This window comes from Ylistrum balloti, unplaced genomic scaffold, assembly GCF_031769215.1.
Source record: "Ylistrum balloti isolate Yb309-2 unplaced genomic scaffold, AGI_CSIRO_Ybal_v1 Utg369808, whole genome shotgun sequence".
NCBI lineage: Eukaryota > Metazoa > Mollusca > Bivalvia > Pectinida > Pectinidae > Ylistrum > Ylistrum balloti.
In genome coordinates this window covers 2,029,852-2,053,630 of record NW_026781982.1, presented here as the reverse complement: position 1 = coordinate 2,053,630, position 23,779 = coordinate 2,029,852, and the positions used below count along the sequence as shown (strand labels likewise).

The following is a 23,779-nucleotide window of genomic DNA, read 5'->3' as shown; positions in this document are numbered from 1 at the left end:
AACAAATAATGTTTCTCAATCATTTTGTGCACAAAGGAAATTGATACTAGTCAGATGTGTTCATACAAGAGGCTGTCTCTTACTATCACGGATACCACAGGTATTTACAATCAGAAATTTATTTACATACATACAGCTGTGTTGATATATGAAATGAGATTTCAGCCAATGTTCATTGCATCTGTTAATGGTATATATGTCATGACAGTTGGAATATATTTCATATGTGTTGCCATGGTATTACCTGTAAATTAATCAGTGGAAATGAATGTTACATATATAGATATTTACTTATGATTCCAGCTGATTAATTTCAAATTTGTGATGTGGAGATGCTGTGTAGGATCATACAGGCTTTAATTATGTCCATGCTGTATACAGTAACATCAATGGCTTGTCTCAGAGATCTTTGAATTATTTGATCATTGTTTGATGACATCAAAATCAGATGGTTTTCAATTAATGGTTGCAAACATTATTTGAAGTGAATTTTGGATTGTTTAGAATAAACAGGTAAATAAATACAGGGTATTTAGAGAAACTGGAAGGGTTTTCCCCTCTCATGATTATTTAGACCAAATTTCAAAACTCATGTTTTGAAAGAAAGAATCACTGAGCAGTTTAAAATTGTAAAAAACGTAAATTTGACACTCAATAGATGTAGTTCATAAATCATAAAATAATTTACATTATACACATGTATATTTGGAAGTGCTTTTTTAAAATAATTTTTCTTCAGATATTTCAGTTATTAAGAAAATAATAAAAAAAGTAATTAAGAATTGTTAACAAATTTAGCATAATGTTATAATCTATAAGATTATACTGTGTACTGTAATGATGTTCTTAAAACAACCATAGTATTATGACAGTTTATACAAATATATCTGATCATTTAAGGAGATACTCTCACATTTGGTTGCTAATAGTGGCAATTTTTAGGTTTATTGTTCAAAGTTTTATTCAAATTTTATTGCATGAAACACAGTCTGTTGCTTTGAAATTTGTGATCTTAAGTGAATGACAGAAAATTGCCACAGTCTCAGTCCCCTTCTTCCCTCGTCCTCCCCCTCATCTCCCCCTCCCCCTCATTTCCCCCCTCCCCCTCATCTCCCCCTTTTTTCAGCTTATGTTTAGTGTTTGATTTGACCAAAAAATCAACAAAAATTACCTGGGAAAGTTTCATTTTTTCTCCAGAGAATTTTGGACATTAATTAGCCATGAGTATCGTTACTCGATCTGTTAGCAGTTCTAACCCCCAAACTAGTCAAGTGTTTACACTGCTAACGACACTTATATGGATTTCTCACCCTGTGTTTCGCAGTCAACAAAACGGAGCAAATATTGTCAAATAAGCTTCTTGTTTACCTTCAACATACAAGAGCATCCTCTGTAACTACTACAGTTCCGTCGAATACTGTTTCTTCTTTTCAAATTTTTGTAATTGCCTTTTCTATCAAAATGACCAAATGTTGACATTTTTAAACCCGAAACAAACTTGGACGGTTTGGTGTTAGATGTATCTGTAATCACACAGAGGGATTATTCACCATTTATAAAACCTTTGTGTCGATAAATCTAAAGCTGATCTGAGTCATCGGTGCGTTTTGAGGTATTAAGAAAGGGTCAGCACTTTACAAGAACACTAAATAGAAGTTTCTGTTATTCCAAAAACTGTAACTTAGAAGAAAATATGATGGATTTTCAATAAATTGAATTATTTTAAGTTGTGTATTAAAAAATAGAATTGATGAATTATAAATCTTTTTTGTTATTATATAAAAGTAAACAAATTTGCTTTTTCTGTTCTGAAAAGGTAATTAGTGTTTATCTGATTTCTAAACCCTATTTTCTTTCTTCCACAGGAATCTGTTTTGATGAAGGAGGAATTCTCTATGAAATAACAATGCTAGAAACTCTGAGGTCATGACCAGGAAACACAGAAGGAAATAAAAACATAACTGGACAAAAAAGATTAAATATGGCTAATATTCATATATTCCTCCTTTTCTCGATGTTTTTTTGGAATCGGTGTCTGGCAAACCAACCAAACATTACATTTCCATTGCAAGAAGAAATGCCAAATAATACGATGATTGGGAGCATCATAGAAGAACTAGATCTAGCAACCAAACTGGAACCCAGCGTCCTTGATAGAATCCAATTTAGATTCATGGATGGGTCTGCCATTCCAAATTTATTTCGCATTGAAAGCGATAGCAGTAAGATTTTTACTACAGGAGTTATAAATCGTGAAGATGAAAGCGTTTGTAAGTTTAAAGTAGAGTGTTTCTTTGATTTCGAGGTATTAGTTGGAACACCTTCATCGTCCGATTATTTTGAAATTATTACCATCCGCATCAATATCACGGATAAAAATGATAATACACCAACATTTTCTAGATCATTAATTGTCTTAAATATTTCGGAATCAACTGCTGTACACAAAAGTTTTCTAATCGAAAGTGCACAGGATTTAGATCGTGGTGTGAATAATTCTATACAATCGTATGAACTTGTTTCTCTACAAGCACAATCTGACTTTGTTCTCCACCAGGAAGCAAACGCAATAGATTTCATTTTAAACTTGGAGGTAGACAAGGAACTTGACTACGAACGACAAACAAATTATGAACTTATCCTATTGGCAAGGGATGGGGGTGTTCCATCCCGTACTGGAACTCTCACTATTCAAGTTAACATTTTGGATGAAAATGACAACAAACCTATTTTCAAAGACCCCTCTGTGAACATTACAGTTACTGAAGATCTTCAGCCAAACAGCCTCATTTTCACAATGGATGCTACTGATAAAGATTCTGGAAAACTGGGTGAGGTTTTTTATCGGTTACGGAAATCACAGCCCCAGGAAATATACGAACTCTTTGAAATTGGAGAAGATGACGGGCAGTTAACGGTGAAAGGAACCTTATCCTATCAACCAGGAAAGGTATACACAATAATAATCGAGGCCTCAGACAAGGGCAGTAACCCTCTTGTGTCCTCTGCTGTTGTAAGACTAACAGTGCGGGACTCTGGAAATAATGCACCAAAGATAAGCCTCAGTTTTATATCAGATAAGTATCCAGACAAGGTTGAGATCTGCGAATGTGCGGAATTACAAATGTTTGTCGCTCTCATCCAGGTTTCTGATATAGATACAGGAGCTAATGGTGAGGTAACCTGTTCTACATTCAGTACATATTTCGGACTTTCTAGTTTTGGAAACCAAAGATATAAGGTCATAGTTCAACACAAACTGGACAGAGAGTCGATTCCAGAACATAATATCACAGTTACATGTCGCGACAAAGGAACGCCACAACTGGATGGGTCAGTTACTTTCACAGTTATCGTATCCGACGACAATGACAATCCACCCAAATTTTCGCAGCATTACTACAGCATTAGCATGGAGGAAAACAATGCTCCTGGTCAAGAGGTTATCCAGGTTTCTGCTACAGATGATGATATTGGGGAGAACGGCGTTGTGAGTTATGCTATAGATCCACCTACAGATCTACGATTTGAAATTGATTCAATTACAGGTGTGGTTCGTGCCAACATGGTGTTTGATAGAGAGGCTACTGCTCATGTGACCTTGAGTGTCATTGCTATGGACAACGGATCAGCACAGCTCAACGCTACAGCAACTGTTGTGATAGATATCATTGACCAAAATGACAGAGATCCAGAATTTCTTAAAAGCATTTTCCCATTCAGAATCTCAGAAAATCTCCCTGCAGAAACACCTGTTGGTTCAGTAACTGCTGTAGATGAAGACCAAAGTTCCAATGGTGAAGTGAAGTACAGATTTCCACCAGGTTTTGATGTCTATTCTGTTCCATTTGTTATATATCCTAGTGGTGAGATCAAAACCACAAAAGAGCTTGACCGTGAAGACCTCAGTCGATACGACTTTGCTGTCGAAGCCTACGATCAGGGAAATCCATCAAGAACTGGGTCAACACAGGTTGTAATTACAGTTACTGATAGCAATGACAATACCCCACAGTTCATATTTCCAAACGAGGAAAATTACACAATCTCCATCCCTCACACAACTCCTGAAGACAGTATCATCGCTTCCATTCAGGCTTATGATATGGACGATGGTGAAAACGGAAAAGTCATGTTCTTCATCAGAAGAGGGGATGTTGATAATATGTTTTATCTGAATCATGAAACTGGGAGTCTTCATATCCGTAGGACTTTTGAATTTCACGAGGATAAGCAATATACTCTGACCTTAGAGGTCAAAGATCGTGGGTCACCCATTGTTCAATCCAAGGATCGTGACCTCCACATTATAGTGAGATATGTTAACACTACAACGATGGTGACGACACCTCAGGACGCTGATAAATTTGTGCTCATTGTCGTTTCTGTTGTGTGTGTAACTGTCGTGCTCTCCATTGGCTTAATTGCAGTAATTTGTGTGCTACGTAAACGGGAAAAAGACAAAAATAATAATCCAGAGTTATCTTTCCCTACTCAGTGTACAAGTATACCTAACCTGTATGACGAACCTAATCCATCGTCACAAGGGAAATCAAAGGCGAAAGCAAAAGTGAGCTTTTCTCTGGATTCAAAGTCTCAGTTCACGAAGAATCAGCTGTTACAGAAACTGACAGGCTCACCAGTAAGTATACCTCTTCCTCAGTCCCACAACAATGTTATAGTGTCAAACAGATGCCATGAGAGTAGCCTCCCCTCAACATTGTTATAGTGTCAAACAGATGCCATGAGAGTAGCCTCCCCTCAACAATGTTATAGTGTCAAACAGATGCCATGAGAGTAGCCTCCCCTCAACAATGTTATAGTGTCAAACAGATGCCATGAGAGTAGCCTCCCCTCAACGATGTTATAGTGTCAAACAGATGCCATGAGAGAAGCCTCCCCTCAACAATGTTATAGTGTCAAACAGATGCCATGAGAGTAGCCTCCCCTCAACAATGTTATAGTGTCAAACAGAAACCTTGAGAGTAGCCTCCCCTGACATTTCACTCCTGCTGTGTAGTTGTTCCGTCAATGATGTGCTTTTGTAAGAGTTTTACAGAAATAGTGTTACTAACCATTCTAAGAGTATAAATCTAACAGAAAAGGTTTTAATATAGACAAAATTTGTCATTCAGCTTCCAAACTTCGTATATCAATAAATAAAAAATATTTCAAAATAAATATTGGTGTAGAGGTATATTAATGCTTAGAAAATGTAATGACAGAATGAACAGACAAGAAGTCTGCTTGAATTCAATATTAGTTTAACTACAATTATCAAAAAAATATTTTTTTAGATAAAATTATGACAGTTTGAATTTATTGACATTTGCTTTGTATAAAATAACACCTTCATGTTTGTAGAGTAGTCAAAGGTGGTTTTTATCTCATATCATTACTTTTCTTTTTCTAATGCTATGTAAATGGAAAACTGGAAAATTGATAATTTTTTGTAAATAAAGAAATATTGTTTTGGACAAAAAAAAATGTATAAGTCATCGGAAACATGACTAAACGCAACCTACGCCAAACAGGAAAGAAATATGTATCGGAAAATCTTTGAGTGTAAAATATACACAATAGTTTTCATTAGTACAAAAGGTTTTTTTTTAACACATAACAATACGTCTCTAACACAAAAGGTGTCGACAAAATCTGCTGGCGCAAAAAAATAAACCTTCATATGTGCGAACAAATCTTGAATACGGTGTCAAAGATTTTCTATCTAGATAAAGAATGGTGTGAACGATCCAACTTGATGAACCGAACGATGGATTACTTTGGTTCTCGTAGGGCGACTCTTTTGTCTACTTCTACACAAGTCATTTGTGACTAACACAACGAGACAGACTGAAATCTCAAACTTTTGTCTTCCAGTAATAAGTGTTGTTCATTTATTGTCTTGTCCAAACCTCCCAACAAGAAATCTAACACCGTCTTGTGAAGTATATTTTTCTCAGAGATAGGTGTACAAAATAAATAAAAAAGTCCAAAGATAAATTGGCTGTTAATTAGATTACTGTCTTAAATCAAGAAATGGGTTTTCCCAATAATAACTGAATTTCTGTATTTATGCCTTTTAATGTCACTGTTTGGTAAATATCACATTTTAAGGACAAGTGATATGAAATAGACTTTGTTGTATTTAGAATGTTTAGATTATGTCTTGTGTTAGATACTTGGTAGAATGATTGCCTTAAAGAAAAGTGTTTTATCTCAAGTTCAAAGTGTATACTACTACTGTATCAAATATCCTTAATTTAAAAGTACACACTTTTGTATTGTTCATTACAACAAAACCCACACACTATCATTTAAAGTCAAACAGTTCAATACTAAATATAAGTAGGCGTGTGAGTTTTCCTCACTAAGAAGTGGATTGAAATCATTTTTATAATGACAGAGAAAATAGATAAAATGGCCTTGTTAATTCATGGAAACTCTCTAGATCTTCCGTCCGTTTCTCAGGAACGTTAGAAACTAAACGAAAAACATCAAAGGAAATACTGTGTAGAGTTCTAATTTATTATACATGAATGTGTTTAAGAATTTTCCAGTATTTTGATAAACAAAAGTTGAATATATACACAAATAAAAAAGTATATGTTAGGAGACCACCAGCCAGGATATGTCCTATATCAGTTTAATACAAGGAGGCTATGATGGGTACAACAGTTGCCTTCCCACTTGTCGTCAGGTCTGACCGATCACAAACTTGTGGTCAATATAATATATATCAGAACCTGAGATCTTGGGGATGTCTGGAGGACAAAAACTTATCTAAAATGGTTGACCAATCAGATTCATCGTGGCCAATAACCCATGGCAGCTGAAGCTTTAAAGATAAAATAGACGAACGTTTTGTTTGCTTGGAGCTGGTCGACGTCAGTTTCAGTTTTCCTCCGGACACTTCTCCTTTTTTATCTGCCTATTTCATCATCAATAATTTGCATATCTTTCCGAGATCTTGCCAGAGGATACGACAAACAATAGAGATGTTTGTTTCGGCCGTAATGTTCCCTTTTTTTGCATATTTATCGTGTACAATGAAAGTCAATACGGTGTTGCTATGACAATGTATTTTTAATAAATACTTACCGGAGGGTAAGCCATCAAACATTTAGGTGATCTCGAATGGATTGTCCTCTGTTGTTATAGGGAATAAGTAGAAATGGACATAATTTAAAAACGTAGAATCACAATTTTTAAATAGTTCTTTTGAAAATGGTTGGTTCATTAGAATTATAGCTTGCTATAAAAGTTTTTCTATAGATAAACAATGTTTACTTGTACCAAAAACTTGTTCCAATGCAAATCGATGAACGTAAAAATTACCAATGAAATGTTCTCTGGGGATGGCTCGACTCAAACCATATAGACTGTTTGTTCAATCTATACAAGGTACATTAACGCTTCCCATCCCACCAGATATGTCTACTTACCGTCGTATAATTTGAGGGAGTTTCCTGCCCATTGTGTGAATGTACACGGTTGAGGATTACTTGCACAAAACGCTCTCTTATATGTTCTTTTTGAGAAACAAAGACGCGTGATAAGCTATATTGTAATGGAATTGGAGACAAGTAGTAAAAGCATTGTTGTTGAAATAGAACAGTTTGGCTTTTTGACCTTCCCTACTCATATCTTCATCTTTAAGGTTTTCAGGATAAAATCTGGAGCTTTACAAAGGTGAAGATGTCTTTGTTGTCTGTTTTCTCATGTTTTTGTTGTTGATTACCGTGGTGACTTTACGTTACTAAGTTGCCGATTATTTGATAAGAAGTGTTAAATAATATGCAGTGTCCTGTTTACTCAACCACGACCCCTTTCAACCCAGGGTAGCGATTTGAAACTTCTCCGAATCTAAAGAGAAGTGATGAAAAACAAAGATATTGTTTCAGGGTTTTCCCCTCGATTGAACAAGAAATGGTTTGAAAAAGAGAAAAGAAATGTTAGAGATTTTATTCTTGATAGCTGTCAGTAGCCAATTGTCTAATTTTGAATTGTTTCAGACTGGGAACAAGCCAGAAGTAAAAGACACAGAGAAACTCGTAGTACACCTACCCAGTGGACAGAAATACCCGCCAAGTCACCCAGAAAAACTCAACAACTACCACCAAAAACAGGTAAAAATGGCAAAACTTACCCCGTGTCTGCCCGACCTACCTGTACCCTCCACCCTTCAGACTTTCTGAATAAGCTTACCCCATATCTCCCTGACCTACCTGTACCCTCTACCCCTCAGACTTTCTACGTAATCCTACCCAAATGTTGCTCAGAATTGTCAGACTCTATAGATCTAATTTTAATAGAAATAAATAAATAAATAAAAACATAGTACTAGTAATCATACACCTTCATCATTACACCACCATGGACTTCTTCCTCCTACACCATCCTCCTCTCCCCATTCTTTGTCACCCCCTCCCCAACTTGCCAAACTCTTAAAAATAAGAAAAAATGTCCATTATAACTAGAATTTCTTGACATATGTCAGCAGTGGAAGACCAGGGTCTCTTGTTCTGCTATACACACTTGTGATTGACAATCTGATGTGAATTGTGACACCACAGCAGGTCAGATTTCAAAATATTGCATGTGTGTGTCGTTTGTATATATCTGCAATATCACATATCTGTTGAGTTACATAAACCAGGCAACATCTGCCATGGCGACGTAGGATTGTTAAAAAAAAGTGTTTCATATTCATTTGTCTGAAATAATATATGAATTTCAGCAACAGTAGAATTTCAAACTCAGAAGAATTTGTTATAAATATAGTTTGTATAATTAGTTAACTGTTCAGCAAAGGTATCCTTTCTTTATGAAGTTACCAGTGTGACAATAATTATGTTTTAAATTTGTCCACCTGAACTGATTGTCAAAGAAATCTGCAATATAATTGTTTAATAAGCATATTATATTAAATTTTATTGGCAATATTGAGTAAATTGGCTTAAATATTGTGTCAACAAATTAAATTTAGCCTTCTTTCTCTTGGGAATTTCTCTGTGTACATAGCTTATTTTTACTGACCCCTAAATCGTCCATTTTATGTGATATTGTGTACGATAAAACTACTATAAAATAGGGATTGAACATGCATCGATGTACCTGTCAACAGACAAAGTACTGTCGCCGTAATAAACCACCTGTGGATCCTACGAATATTACACGCAGATTAAATGCGGAGACCTGGTTTTTTCCGGTTCATTTCTGATCGCATCTCGTTTAAAGTAATTCTGAAATAGACTATTAGATACAGTGGATATATTCCATTGTTATCTGGCCATTGTTACCTCTAGATGTGATTTATTTCTCATGATCTGCTGAAGGAAAGTCAAACATGGTTTCAAAGCATATGAATGAGTGAATCTCTAGCTTCATAAAACGCCGTAATCTTCCCTTGTAACATGTGGTGAGAGATCTACAAATATAAACATTCTGTCAGACGTGTACACTTCAGTGTTTAAGTCTTGGTTGATGGCTGTATAAACCTTAAGTTATGTACTTTATTTGTGTGTTAATGGTTTCCTTTGGAAAGTTCCCTTCAGGTATTGTTTTAACCTAATTAACACCCTGATTTTTTAAGCAGTGAAGAAAAATTAGAGTGGTGATACATAACTTTTTTTTTTTTTTCAAAATCTTTCATCATTACATAAATTCTCAATTCAAATTAATCATCAGTATTTAGAAATGGATGTTTTTTTTTTTGTTTTTTTTTCAAAATTGTTTATCAATAAATAAATTTCCTATTCAAATAAATCATCAGTATTAGCTTTATTCAGTATTGAGGACATTAGAAAAAAATCATAGATACTGATTAGGTTAAATATGGTAATATAGGGTATTCATTAATTAGGTAATATGTTAATAAACTATTTTCAGATTGTTCTAAATCCTATTTTACTGTAGGCAGATGTACATAAATAAGACTTATTTCAAAACAACAACAAAAGAATAAGCATTGAAAGACTTTTAAAATCAAAACACAAAACTGATGAAAGCAGGTTAAAAAATGTGTAGGTCTGTTGAACAAGAATGGAAAATCAATGGAGTGTTTATATTTCATTTACTGAATTGGATTTTTAATTTTTTTGTGACAGACTTGAGTTTTATATCACATACTTTTCCTTTACAGAAGTATGGAATTCTAATTTAGGTGTAATAAGTTGCAATATATGAACAACTATTTGATAACAGAGATAAGATATCTATCTGTGGTTTCATTGAGAGGAAGAACGTGTGTTGATAAATCCTGTTTATTTGTCAACATTTATTGATATCTAAATATGCAGGCAGGCCGATCCTTTATAACGGGTAAACAATTTGACAGTAGGCTCAATAATGTGGTGACATTTTCAGGGTAAAGAAAGTTTAGATTAGGTCTGTAAAGTCGGAGAGGATTTCAGGCTTTAGATACTGTGTTAGAAATATTGATCACATTTTTGACAATACAGTCAGTCACTCTGCTCATGTTGAATATTTCCTTAATAGAAATCGCGCTGTGATCTGTAATGTGGTTTATCATCTCTGCGTTGATTTTACAAGATGGTGTTCGTGCTCGTTGAAATGTTCAAGTACCCAATGAAGACGTGATGATTCAACTAGAACTGTGTAACTTTGATTCCGAATTTTATCTCATATTGAATAGGATAAAATAGAGTATTTCTTTGCTTAAATACAAAGATAGACCAGAAATATATACAAGGTTCTTGAGAAGAAAAAAGAGTGATATGTTTTAACAATTTATTTACTGAATTGACTTTGTGACTTTTCATGTAAAATGGAACTGTCCTTTCTGTCTTTTGATTATTTATAACAGATTAACAGAGGAGAATTGAATGTCATGCTCCATTAATATCGATGTTACTCTAAATGTCAATGATGGCGACGATAAAAAAAAATACAAAATCTAATATTGATATAAACAACAATATGTATAAATCAGACATCCATTTGAAGCTTATGCTGTTGTTAAAAAATGATCAAGAATGCTTAATGTTCTGTTGCTAGTCGTTAATACTTTGTCGTGCCATTTCATCCGGAAATGGAAATCATTTTCCCCTGAATGTCAGTGCTGGTGACTTCCTCGGCTATCTCCCCATATTAAACGAAGGATAACGGGATAAAAACCTAGCATTTCCATAGCCTACTTTCCTGTCCAGTGTAATTTTGCACCTGAATGATTTTTCATAACAGGATAATTTCACAAAATCAATGAAATTGGTTAAAAGTGGGGAAAATGACATGAAATGGACCACAACATTTTTCGCTTAATTCTGTCGCGGCATGATACTTAATTCCCGTAAATGTGATGGATTTAGCCATCAATAATCTTCAGGTTATATGTGAAAAAGACATCCCAGGTGTCCATTGACATAGGTTAGAGGTGATTACAGCACCCCTGTAGTTTGTATGGGGAGGTTTCGGACTATGCCCACAAGGGGAGGTTATTAGAGGTCTGAATTCATCATGGAGCATCCAAGGAAATGTGCTTCACACTTGGGGATAGATGAAGTCTTGATTGTCAAGGGAAAATGAATAATATGTAAAAATGCATTTGATGTCAGAATCGCATGCTTATATAGGCATTTCACTGAGAAATTCTAACATATACTCTGTATACATAGATTACAATTTTGTACTTGTACTTTTCAGTATAAATTCAAAGATCTTGAAAAGAAGATGTCCCAAAACAGCAATTTTTTTATGTGAAAGAGAAGGATCTTCATAAAAATTCTCTGTTTTATATTTCATATTAAGTTGTTTTTTTAAACAATCTTTTTGGTGTTTTTCAGGTGGTAGTGTCCAAATCTCACCAAGAAGAGAGTTTAAGCGAGTCGTCAGGGGAGACACTTCCATCAGACAGTGGACATGGAGGAAGTGAAGAAGATTTTTCACATGCAGGTATGTGTCTCAATTTATTTTGGATAAAATTGTCTCTTACCTGTGTTAAAGTTAAAATTACCCCCTTGAATTAGATTAAAATTCAGCTTTATCCTTTCATGGATTACTGCATGACACATTAAGACAAGATACACCCTTAAGTTTACTTACTGTGAAATCAGATGTTTTCATGGGTCTCAATTTTTGTGGTTTTTGTAAAATATTACTACTTCCTGAACATTTGATTTTGAAGATCTACATGAAGCTCAATATATCTACTTAAACTAATTGAATCAGTTTGTAAAATATGATGAAATATAAATTGTATTTTCAAAATTAATGAAAATAAATCTGCTACGAAAATGAATGTTTTGAAGGTAAATGGAGTAAATAGATAATAAAAATGTAAACACCATGATCTTAATTTACTTAACAAGTACCTGTCTCAAAGTTCAATGGAACCATACGTCATTAATAGTGCTATAATTGTCAGAACTTCATACCTGTATTATATAAAGTTCTCAGATCCAGTAAGTACTTACAGTGATGTATTAATTGATCGGTTGGGATTATTTTTCATGTGAATGATGTCTATTTTCAGATAATCAAAATACTTTCGAACTGAATCCACTGTTTGCCCAGGGGAAGGACACGCCTGGAATATATGTGATACGACAACATAGTCATGGTGGCAATTCTGACGTTCCTATTACAAAACCTCTGAAAAATCACAACCGATACTCATTGCCGCCAGGCATCAAAGTGCCAAGTGCTCCTGTAAAAAACTCTAATCGTTACTTAGACGACAGTTTATTAACCTCTAGTGTGAATTCAACAATGTGCTCTACAAATCGTAGTCAAAATTCACATAAAAACAATTCAAATAATGTGAATACTTTGCCTACGATATTTGACTTGCAATCAAAAGGCCATTCCAGTTTTGATTTTGGGAGTGGTTCATTGTTTTATGGTAAAGATTTAACACTTGGCAGCCAAAGTGCACACAGTAGAGACGATGATGAGGTCACAACCACGTCAGGGAGTTATACGATAAATCCTGACGAATTAGATGAGGATTTTTCCATTCGGCCAAACGACCTCTATGTATGAAGGACAGTATTTGTGAAATAGTGTGCTATATATTGGTTCGGGTCATAACAGTTTGGAACAGATTTATGGAATGGAAGATAATATGGTGCAATATTGGATTAAAAGTTGTATGATGTCTGGAAGTCATAATCGATACGGGAAAATACAGCAACAATAACGCCTACCTCAGGGAGACACAATCCAGTCAGTAGATCGCCAGCCTTGTTGAAACCTTTCCAAGAAATACTGATGGTAAGATTACTATAATGTTTAAAAAATTTCCAAGTTGAAAGGAATTTTGATATCTGATTTATATTAATGGAAAAAGTAGATAACCAACTTCAATCGCCAGATTTCAAAGCAGTATAAACTGGTATCCCTTACAGCTGGTTGCTAATATGATCAGATCTGCTAGACAGGCTGTTATCAGTGCACAGTTCACATGCTAAAATCAAGAGTGACAATATCAGGAGTGACAATATCAGGGGTGACAATATCAGGGGTGACAATAAGGGAAAATTCATATTATAGATATTTTGATATTGTGTTAATAAAAGGCAAAATTGTTAAGAAAAAATAAAAGGTAGAATGAAGGTTTAACATGGTGTGGCCCTGAGTACATTTTTACACCAGTTTAGAATAAATGCTCCTTGAAGTATGAAAGTACCATGACAATTGTTTCTGATATTAAAATATAACAATTATTTTGTTTTATTTCAGATAACAAATACATTGGATGACTAACCAGGATAGAAGTATGATGTAACCAAGAAAATTTCATCACCCTGCAGAGAAATGCACAAGATACTAATGTGTACATATATTGAATTAAAAAATATGATCAATAAATGTAGAAGTTCAAGACTTATATAAGATCTCTAAGGAAAACTTCCTTTCATTTTACAAGAAAAATGTGAAATTTACATTTGAAAATGATTATTAGGAATTTCTTCATAAACTGGAATTGTCTATCTAAAAGTGATGGATTAAGTGAACAATGTGCCATAAGATAGTGCTGATGAGATAATTATATATAATCTGTCACATTTCTAATTATCATTTATATAAAATCCTGATGTTTATACCTGTAGATATTAATTGGAAACTGACAATATTGATTTAGTAAAGAAATTGCTGAAAGTAAGAAAAATCAATATAATATCCTGTTTTCAGTTTGGTTGGTGCTGCTGGGATGATAACTGAAATTTGAGGGGGAAATGTTCCAAGATGATTTATGTAGAAAAAGAACATAGTGTTGGGGCTGTATGCATGACAGAGAAAAAAACCAGAAATTTAGTCAGAAGGAAAAAGTGAGCACATTAGATGAAGAGGAAGAAGACTTTAGCACAATGAATTGAGATCCAGCAAAAACCAAAGTTATATATGTGAATGTGATATATGAATTATCCCTTTTTTTACTGTATTACAAATGTGTTCAAATATTTATCCTTGGTAAATGTTGGGTGATTAATACCCATAGCTTCTGTGTTCTAATATGGCTGTCAGCTTTACTTACTGTGTTAAGTATACTATTTTTATACTGCCTGTCCAGTAATGGGTTTTTTCCTTTACACCAATTTGGGCAGAAAATTATAAAACATTTATATTTATAAAATGTTTCCTAATGATGAGACATTTATTCAGGATCATTTGGATGACTGACAAAAAAGTACCAAATACAAAGTTTTCAGATAATTGGAAACAAAAAAAAAAAATAAAATTTTGTATGTAAAAAAAGAAATAAGGAACACCATTTACTTGTGTTGAAAGAGTGAAAGATAAAGGGATCTGAAAGAGAGAAAAATTAGAGTATTTTTGAAAAACATAATTTTCTATATAGTAATAGTCTAACTGTTATTGAAAGAGTGGAGGAAGAAGAAAGAGATAGACAGACAGACTTAGACACTAAAAAGACTGAATGATAGACAAAAAGATATTTGATTAGGAAATCTTGATATCAGATCTTTCAATATTTGTACAATTTCATTGGTCAGTGTTGATATCATAACATGGCTTTCAACCAATGAATACAGTTCGGGCGGCTATATATATGTTTTATATCATATTTCTTTTATTTCCTATAAGAACTTAATATGACTTATGAATCTGTTACATTTTCGTATATTAATCCTTTGTGTTGGAGAAATTAGTTCTGATGTTCCAACTCTTGTTGTTATTGTTACCAATACTGTACGTGTCAATTTATTTGTGTTAAAGCAAAATTTTCGAAGAAGATATGCAATAAATTGCAGCATGTGCATGTATTATATAAAATTACAAATAAAAAAAAAATTTAAGAAAATTACAACAATAAAAATTTATAAAACAATATCCGTCAGCTTTGTGTTGTTTGTTGATATCATTGTATTTGTTGTTCAGGTTATTTTTTTTTCTCCACAGCTTCATTAGATGTGTCAATAAAAACATTTTTCCAAACATCAATGACAATTTTCAATTTACCAATGCGGTCTGATTTTAAACTGTAGCTGTAAAATAGCAAGGAGTAATAAGGATATCCTAATCATGATGGAGTTCGAACTTACAACCTCTAACTCTCCGAGAGCACCTGAAGATGTAGCGTTAGCAGTGAAGGAAAACAATAATATGTTTAGCTGCAATTATTGAGCCCTTTCAAATTCAGTGCAAAATTCAATAAATATTTCTACTACAAAAATACCTGCTGGACTTTTGAATCTGTTGACCATTTTGCATACCAAATGTTTGTTAATCTGATATTTGATAAGACCGTGTTGCGAGTATGTACTCATCACAAGAATATTAATTAATAGTCCACAGAAAATACATTTCACTTAGAAGTGATTTTCTTCTGTAATCAAATAACTAGTGAAGATTTATGCAGATTGATCTGTAGATTTCTCTCAGTATCACTCCTCTGATGGTTCACTTCGAAACAATAAAATACCTGTACTGAGGACTAATCACAAGATCTATTGTTAGTCATATATACATACAGACAGCATAATTGGAGACAGGAAAACAGGTGTGTTAATTCTCAGTAGAGAAGGTACACAGGTTCTACAGTAATGGAAGTATAATTTCCTTTAGGACTGTTTGCTGTTAAAATCACCTGTTAGAACTGCAAGAGAACTTTGAGGATAACGTGCAACGACTGAAGAGGAATTTGAAGAAAACTGACTATCTATAGCTTTAACATTGTCACATGGTCAAGTCATGTGTTTTCATCATTGGATACAGATGAACCTCATTATCTCTACCTCACATCAGTCAAAAATATGTTTTTATAAGTCAAAGGCTCTGTGTATTCAAAGAACTTTGTTGGTCCTGGTCAGTAAACTTTACATCAAATATTCAAACTCACTTATGTGGAATACTCAGATAAGTTCTTCCACAATCCAGGTGACTAGGAGATAACAAGGTTGGTATATCTAATCATCCAGCTGGCATTGAAATAATCACAGAGAATATTCACAGAAAAGTACTTTTTCTCTGCACTGGAACACAAATGTGAAAGATTAAAACTATGGTAGAATATATATGTAATCCAGAGATAGGTCAGGACTGGTAGAGGTAAGTCAGGACTGGTAGAGGTGAGTCAGGACTGGTCAGGACTGGTAGAGATAAGTCAGAACTGGTAGAGGTAAGTCAGGACTGGTAGAGATAAGTCAGGACTGGTACAGATAAGTCAGGACTGGTCAGGATTGGAAGAGATAGGTCAGGATTGGTACAGATAAGTCAGGACTGGAAGAGATAAGTCAGGACTGGTAGAGGTAAGTCAGGACTGGTAGAGACGAGTCAGGACTGGTAGAGACAAGTCAGGACTGGTAGAGATAAGTCAGGACTGGTAGAGGTAAGTCAGGACTGGTAGAGGTGAGTCAGGACTGGTCAGGACTGGTAGAGATAAGTCAGAACTGGTAGAGGTAAGTCAGGACTGGTAGAGATAAGTCAGGATTGGAAGAGATAAGTCAGGATTGGTAGAGATAAGTCAGGACTGGTAGAGATAAGTCAGGATTGGTAGAGATAAGTCAGGACTGGTAGAGGTAAGTCAGGACTGGTAGAGATAAGTCAGGATTGGTAGAGATAAGTCAGGACTGGTCAGGACTGGTAGAGATAAGTCAGGACTGGTAGAGGTAAGTCAGGACTGGTAGAGATAAGTCAGGATTGGTAGAGATAAGTCAGGACTGGTAGAGATAAGTCAGGATTGGTAGAGATAAGTCAGGACTGGTAGAGGTAAGTCAGGATTGGTAGAGATAAGTCAGGACTGGTAGAGATAAGTCAGGATTGGTAGAGATAAGTCAGGACTGGTCAGGACTGGTAGAGATAAGTCAGTATTGGTAGAGATAAGTCAGGATTGGTAGAGATAAGTCAGGACTGGTAGAGGTAAGTCAGGACTGGTCAGGACTGGTCAGGACTGGTAGAGATAAGTCAGGACTGGTAGAGGTAAGTCAGGACTGGTAGAGACGAGTTAGGACTGGTAGAGATAAGTAAGGATATGTCATGATTACTTCTATATTATGTTTTTACCAATCAAAGAGAGGCAATTCATTTGGTTGCAAAGAAAAGATGTATTTTTGGTTATGATATCCTGTATTTTGATTTAGGTTTAACTTTCCTCAATTATCAATGGCCTCCTTGTTTGTCCCGATATGAGGAACAGATTGATTAAAGACACCGGTATCAATGATGTGAACAGTGGAGACAAACTATCTCAATGTTAGGTGATCTGTTAACTTTTCAGATTATACTTTTATGGCACAAAACATCACAAATCAAGAGCATCTTATATAATAAGTATTTGTGGGACATACCAGACATTGTGTCATGGAGGGAAAGCCCAGATCATGTTCAGTCTCGGTTTTAACTTTATGTGGGACATACCAGGCTTTGTGTCATGGAGGGAAAGCCCAGATCATTTTCTTTTAACGGTTTTAACTTTGATTAATCATTTCGCAAATCAAATTTTGTTAAATGGTAGCATGGGTGTAATGTAGCCAACACGTGAACAATCATGGTGAGATTTTATCATTTACTTCCACGTATTGACAGCTAAATGTGATTAAGGGGAAATAACTCAAACAGTCTTTACACCACTACACTATGGAATAGTACCACTACATGGGGAAACATTAGTTGTATCCAATGTAATGCCATTATAATGCTTAATCTGTTACGTTACATTAGTAAATATATCATATTGAACTTGTGCCTCAAATTTTAACATTCCGATATCATCACCTTTTCCAGATTATTAGACATAAATCAAACCAAGTAGATAGCTCGCGAGACGTCTGTAATAACCCGACTAAAGTACATCCACACTAAAGAAAAACCTCCGCAACAGGAACATAGCAAACTTCGAGTTTTAAAATATAGTAAGCAAAAACTCCCGAGAGTATAAATAATCGCGAAAATGGAAATTCTCCCAAAATAGAATAAGCAAAATAAAGATAGGTTCACGAAATAGGAACGCTACAAGTATACAAAAATATCCCGAAATAAGTACCTCAGAGTGAGCTCCCAAAATAGATTCCTTCACGAAATATTAAAGTGCAACAAGTCTAAGTAACATATATATTGATGAAAGGACAATATAAACAGCCACTATACACGGATGATTCAATTGCCTTTATTATAAAGAATTTTGTAACTGGTGAGTACACTGAATCACGGAGGCGAAAAATCCGTCAACCAACCAACAGTCGACAGAACACTGACGGTCGTCGGTGAGACGATACCCGACATGGAGGAGTCGCGGAGACGGAAAACCTGTCAACCAACCAACAGTCGACAGAACACTGACGGTCGTCGGTGAGACGATACCCGACATGGAAGAGTCGCGGAAACGGAAAACCCGTCAACCAACCAACAGTCGACAGAACACTGACGGTCGTCGGTGAGACGATACCCGACATGGAAGAGTCGCGGAGACGGAAAACCCGTCAACCAACCAACAGTCGACAGAACACTGACGGTCGTCGGTGAGACGATACCGGCACACGGGAGGAGTCACGGAGACGGAAAACCTGTCCACCAACCAACAGTCGACAGAACACTGACGGTCGTCGGTGAGACGATACCGGCACACGGGAGGAGTCACGGAGGCGAAAAACCCGTCAACCAACCAACAGTCGACAGAACACTGACGGTCGTCGGTGAGACGATACCCGACATGGAGAGTCGCGGAGACGGAAAACCTGTCAACCAACCAACAGTCGACAGAACACTGACAGTTGTCGGTGAGACGATACCGGGACACGGGAGGAGTCACGGAGGCGAAAAACCTGTCAACCGGTCAATCAATCACTTATAAGACACGTCGTCAGAACAATGACGTTCGTCGGTGAGACGATACCCGGAGACGGAGGACATGGAGACGGAAAACCAGTCAATCAATCTTAGATTAGATACCCTCACTAGAATCACGGAGACAACAGGCAACGTGGACCTGTATGTTCATCATCAACAAACAGTATTACAGAATAGGAGATACTATACTATATAGGAGAAACTATAGCTAGTGTCCTTACATCTGATCTCTTCGGTACTGAACCACCAATCTCATAATAAAAATAAATTGAAAAAAAAGAGATGAACTGTCATTCGTCTTATAAACTTGCACATTTACTTACAGGACGTAATAGAAAAGACCTTTGTAATCTAGGTAAATATTTACAATCAAGTTTATTATTACGTTCAACTCAAGTCTAATATTTCTGACTAGTATTTCTGTCAAGTCTAATATTTCTGACTAGTATTTCTGTCAAGTCTAATATTTCTGTCTAGTATTTCTGACAAGTATAATATTTCTGTCTAATATTTCTGTCTAGTATTTCTGTCAAGTCTAATATTTCTGTCTAGTATTTCTGTCAAGTCTAATATTTCTGTCTAATATTTCTGTCAAGTATAATATTTCTGTCTAGTATTTCTGTCAAGTCTAATATTTCTGACTAGTATTTCTGTCAAATATTTCTGTCTAATATTTCTGTCTAGTATTTCTGTCAAGTCTAATATTTCTGTCTAGTATTTCTGTCAAGTATAATATTTCTGTCAAGTATAATATTTCTGTCTAGTATTTCTGCCAAGTATAATATTTCTGTCTAGTATTTCTGTCAAGTATAATATTTCTGTCTAGTATTTCTGTCAAGTCTAGTATTTCTGTCATGTCTAATATTTTTTCACGTTCTGTAAAATTATATGTCCGGCACAATTAAAATAATAACTAATATATCTTCATACCATTATGTGTATTTATCTGTCTGCCAGTTTGTCGGTGTTTTTTTCCTATCTTGTACGATGTATGTCTATCGAATATCTAAATGTACATTGCATTCTTTTGTATTTTACTGATAAAATTATGAGTAGTAAGGCACTGACTTAAATATTCAAAATCTGCACCAAAAGTGAATAAACAATATGATACACAAAAGGATAAATAGTTATAGAGGACAGTTATAACAAATAGAGTCTAATCACCTGATCCAAGAAGGTGTCATTTGATGGAGAAGTAATTAGTCTCCGGGACAGAGACTCGCAGCAGAGTGTAGAAAGGGGGACAGGTAAAAACACTGAACAGATTCTCTCCAGATCCGGGGCAGAGACTCACAGAAGGGTGTAGTAAGGGGGACATGTAAAACCATATAGGTTCTCTCAATATCCGGGCCAGAGACTCACAGCAGGGTGTAGAAAGGGGAACAGGTAAATACATACAGTATCTCTCCAGATCCGGGACAGGGACTCGCAGCAAGGTGTAGAAAGGGGGACAGAACATACAGGTTCTCTCCAGATCCGGAGGCCATTTTAGGCTCCCGTCATTTCTATTTCTTATAAAGTAAATGAAATGTTCCTTGTGATCTATAAGTCACCACACGGACTTATATATCTTCTAATCTGATCTGATAGTAATTTGAGGTTATGTTTTACTTTCTAAATGACATTTTAAATTATGGGACAGTCGATGTTGTGATTTTCTGACTACGCTCCGAAGAAAAAATATAGGTCGTCATCCTAAGCGGGATAAACATGCTATAAAAATTGTGTATAATTATTGAAATAATTATCACAGTTTTGTTAATTAATCAGACAAAAATGTGGCTCATCAGATATAATCGTCATTCGGTAAAAGATAATGATATTCACGCCTTGCGGAATGATACACCGAATGAGAAATCCAGTACGACACGAGCGATGTTAGTACTTCATACTGACTGACCAATGACGTTTGTTTTAAAACGTATAAAGATTGGTGTTATATAATCTTCATTGTCTATTAGGCATGTCCATGATGTCGACATGTATTGTACGTAGAATTATTTGACATCAGCTAATTAAACAGTAGATGTCTAATATTCGAGACGGAAACAGGTAACAAGTCATGTACACGTGAATTTCACGCGTGATTACAAATATGTCGGTGGTCATAGTGCTTAATTCATACCTATATATATGTAGTTCTTGATGTCATCAGGTAAGACCAATACTTTTAAGCAAAAGATTTGACACTGCAACATAACCTCTGATGACATTTTTTCTGTCCTGAACAGGTTGGGATCGCACGTGATCTGGGGAAGTCGAGAGTATCTCGCTTTCGCGAGAATTCTCTGTATTTTACAAGTGATTGAACACAATATAAAACCCCAAATTTTCCGAATGACGACCCTTTACAGGTAAGTGATAAATAGTACACAATTTGACTCACCAGTACAAAAATCTATATACTGAGAGAATGTAACGAAGTTTCAGTGCATTCTCACAAATGTAAACAGATTAATTCATATGAGTAGGATGCAATTGTACCCATGCATTATCACTTACCAAAGCCAAGAAAGGTCAAATTTCGAAGAAAAAAATATCAAATCGTGTTATTACGCCAATAAGAAATAATTACACCTTTCAAAGGCTTTAGTAAAGAACTGAACAGAAGCAATGCAATTGTATTCTTACCTGTAAAAGTCATTATAACAACTTTTTTCGCGGTAATACGACCTTTGAAAGGCTTTATTATGACTTTATTCCTGTTGTTATGCGTTATGCTTTTATTCACGTAATAACAGGATTTTATATTTTTTTTCTTTGAATTTTGACCTTTCTAGGCTTTCTAATCACTTCTGTCAGCATTACGTCAAATTTAGAATTCTTGGCTGCTACCAATACAAAGATCTCTATAATGTAAACAAAGTAAACGGGACATCTATAGTTATCCATGTCCTATATACCTGGTCATAGGCAGGTTTCAATTCATATGAATATGATAAATCGTACCCCTGCATCAGCACACCTGTCAGCATTACGCCTAATTTAGAATTCTTGGCTGCTTAGGACTCGCTAGCTAATCCTCATTTTCTATATTACTTAAATGCATCCCTGTGCTCAGAATGTTGATTAATATTTCCAATGTGCAGTAAACTCGTTCAACATGGATATTATGGCTAGCTCTTTTAACATTTAATACTATTTCTTCTTAAGGTGAAATTTGCATTTAATTTATTTCACTTCTGTTTATAATAATAATAAATAATAATAATGTTTAGTTCATTTTGCCTTAAATTGAATTAATTCTGTGGATTATGTTTTTTTTTTTTCACCAAATAAAAGTATAAAAATATTCCCTTAAGAGGAAATAGGATTAAATGTTTGGGTTGCCATAGTATGGAGTCAGCTGACCATCTCAGTACATAGATACTAATCCATTAGTGGCTAATGGAGTTTTCCCATGTAATGAATTGGATTCAATTGTTACTTATGTAAAGGTGAAACAAAGACATGATTTGTTAATCCCATCAAAGCCCTGAGAAGGTGAAACAAAGACATGATTTGTTAATCCCATCAAAGCCCTGAGAAGGTGAAACAAAGACATGATTTGTTAATCCCATCAAAGCCCTGAGAAGGTGAAACAAAGACATGATTTGTTAACCCCATCAAAGCCCTGAGAAGGTGAAACAAAGACATGTTTTGTTAACCCCATCAAAGCCTTGAGAAGGTGAAACAAAGACATGATTTGTTAACCCCATCAAAGCCCTGAGAAGGTGAAACAAAGACATGATTTGTTAACCCCATCAAAGCCCTGAGAAGGTGAAACAAAGACATGATTTGTTAACCCCATCAAAGCCCTGAGAAGGTGAAACAAAGACATGATTTGTTAATCTGTGTATGCAGTCACTCAGGGGATCTGCCTTATGGATAAATAAGTGAATTTAACTGCTTTTTCTCCAAGTCTTTGGTAGAGGGGAGGCAACTCCAGCTGACTCTGATAATGAACCAAACTTGTGATTCTCTAGCCCATCAGGTGATAGGTTGTTCCAATTACTGCCCCTTGTCTGTCATTCTTCACTTGCTGTCTTTTGTAGACAGTTCTTGTTATATTTATTGTTTGATAAGTACTAGATGAGTCATTCCCAAATATGTACACTCCCCATTGTCCCTGGTTGTCGATCAGACTGATAGGAAAAACAAAATTTCGACTGCTGGCCATATTGGACTTTTGAAAGGTGAAGTTTGTCTTTGTTATTTCTCAGTTTGTAAGGTACATCTTTGTCAAATTTCATAAATGAACTCCCCTCGGTCCCTAGTTGTGCATTGTCCAATTTTAGACTCATCTGAAAAACAAAATGGCCACCTGTTGGCCATGTTGGATTTGAAAGTTGAAGTACGTTCTTATTCTCAAATTTCATATGAAGAGTCTCCTTGGTCCTCCTTTATGCATTGTCTATTATGGGACATGCAGCCATATTTTATTTTGAAAGCTGAAGCTTGTTACATATTACAGTATAAATCTATATATAGACCAACCTTGGTCCCTAGTTGTGTATCTTAAGTTTTTGGACTG

At 35.2% G+C, this 23,779-nt stretch overlaps 1 protein-coding gene across 1 annotated transcript; it reads left to right on the top strand.

Moving 5' to 3' along the window:
* The first annotated feature begins 1,981 nt into the window (after positions 1 to 1,981).
* LOC132544753 (protocadherin beta-11-like) lies at positions 1,982 to 13,019 on the top strand. The gene is made up of 4 exons (XM_060208402.1): positions 1,982 to 4,642; positions 8,013 to 8,126; positions 11,802 to 11,910; positions 12,491 to 13,019. The coding sequence occupies exons 1-4, from the start codon at positions 1,982 to 1,984 to the stop codon at positions 12,997 to 12,999; spliced, it is 3,393 nt and encodes a 1,130-aa protein (XP_060064385.1). The 3' UTR covers positions 13,000 to 13,019.
* Positions 13,020 to 23,779: the final 10,760 nt, after the last annotated feature.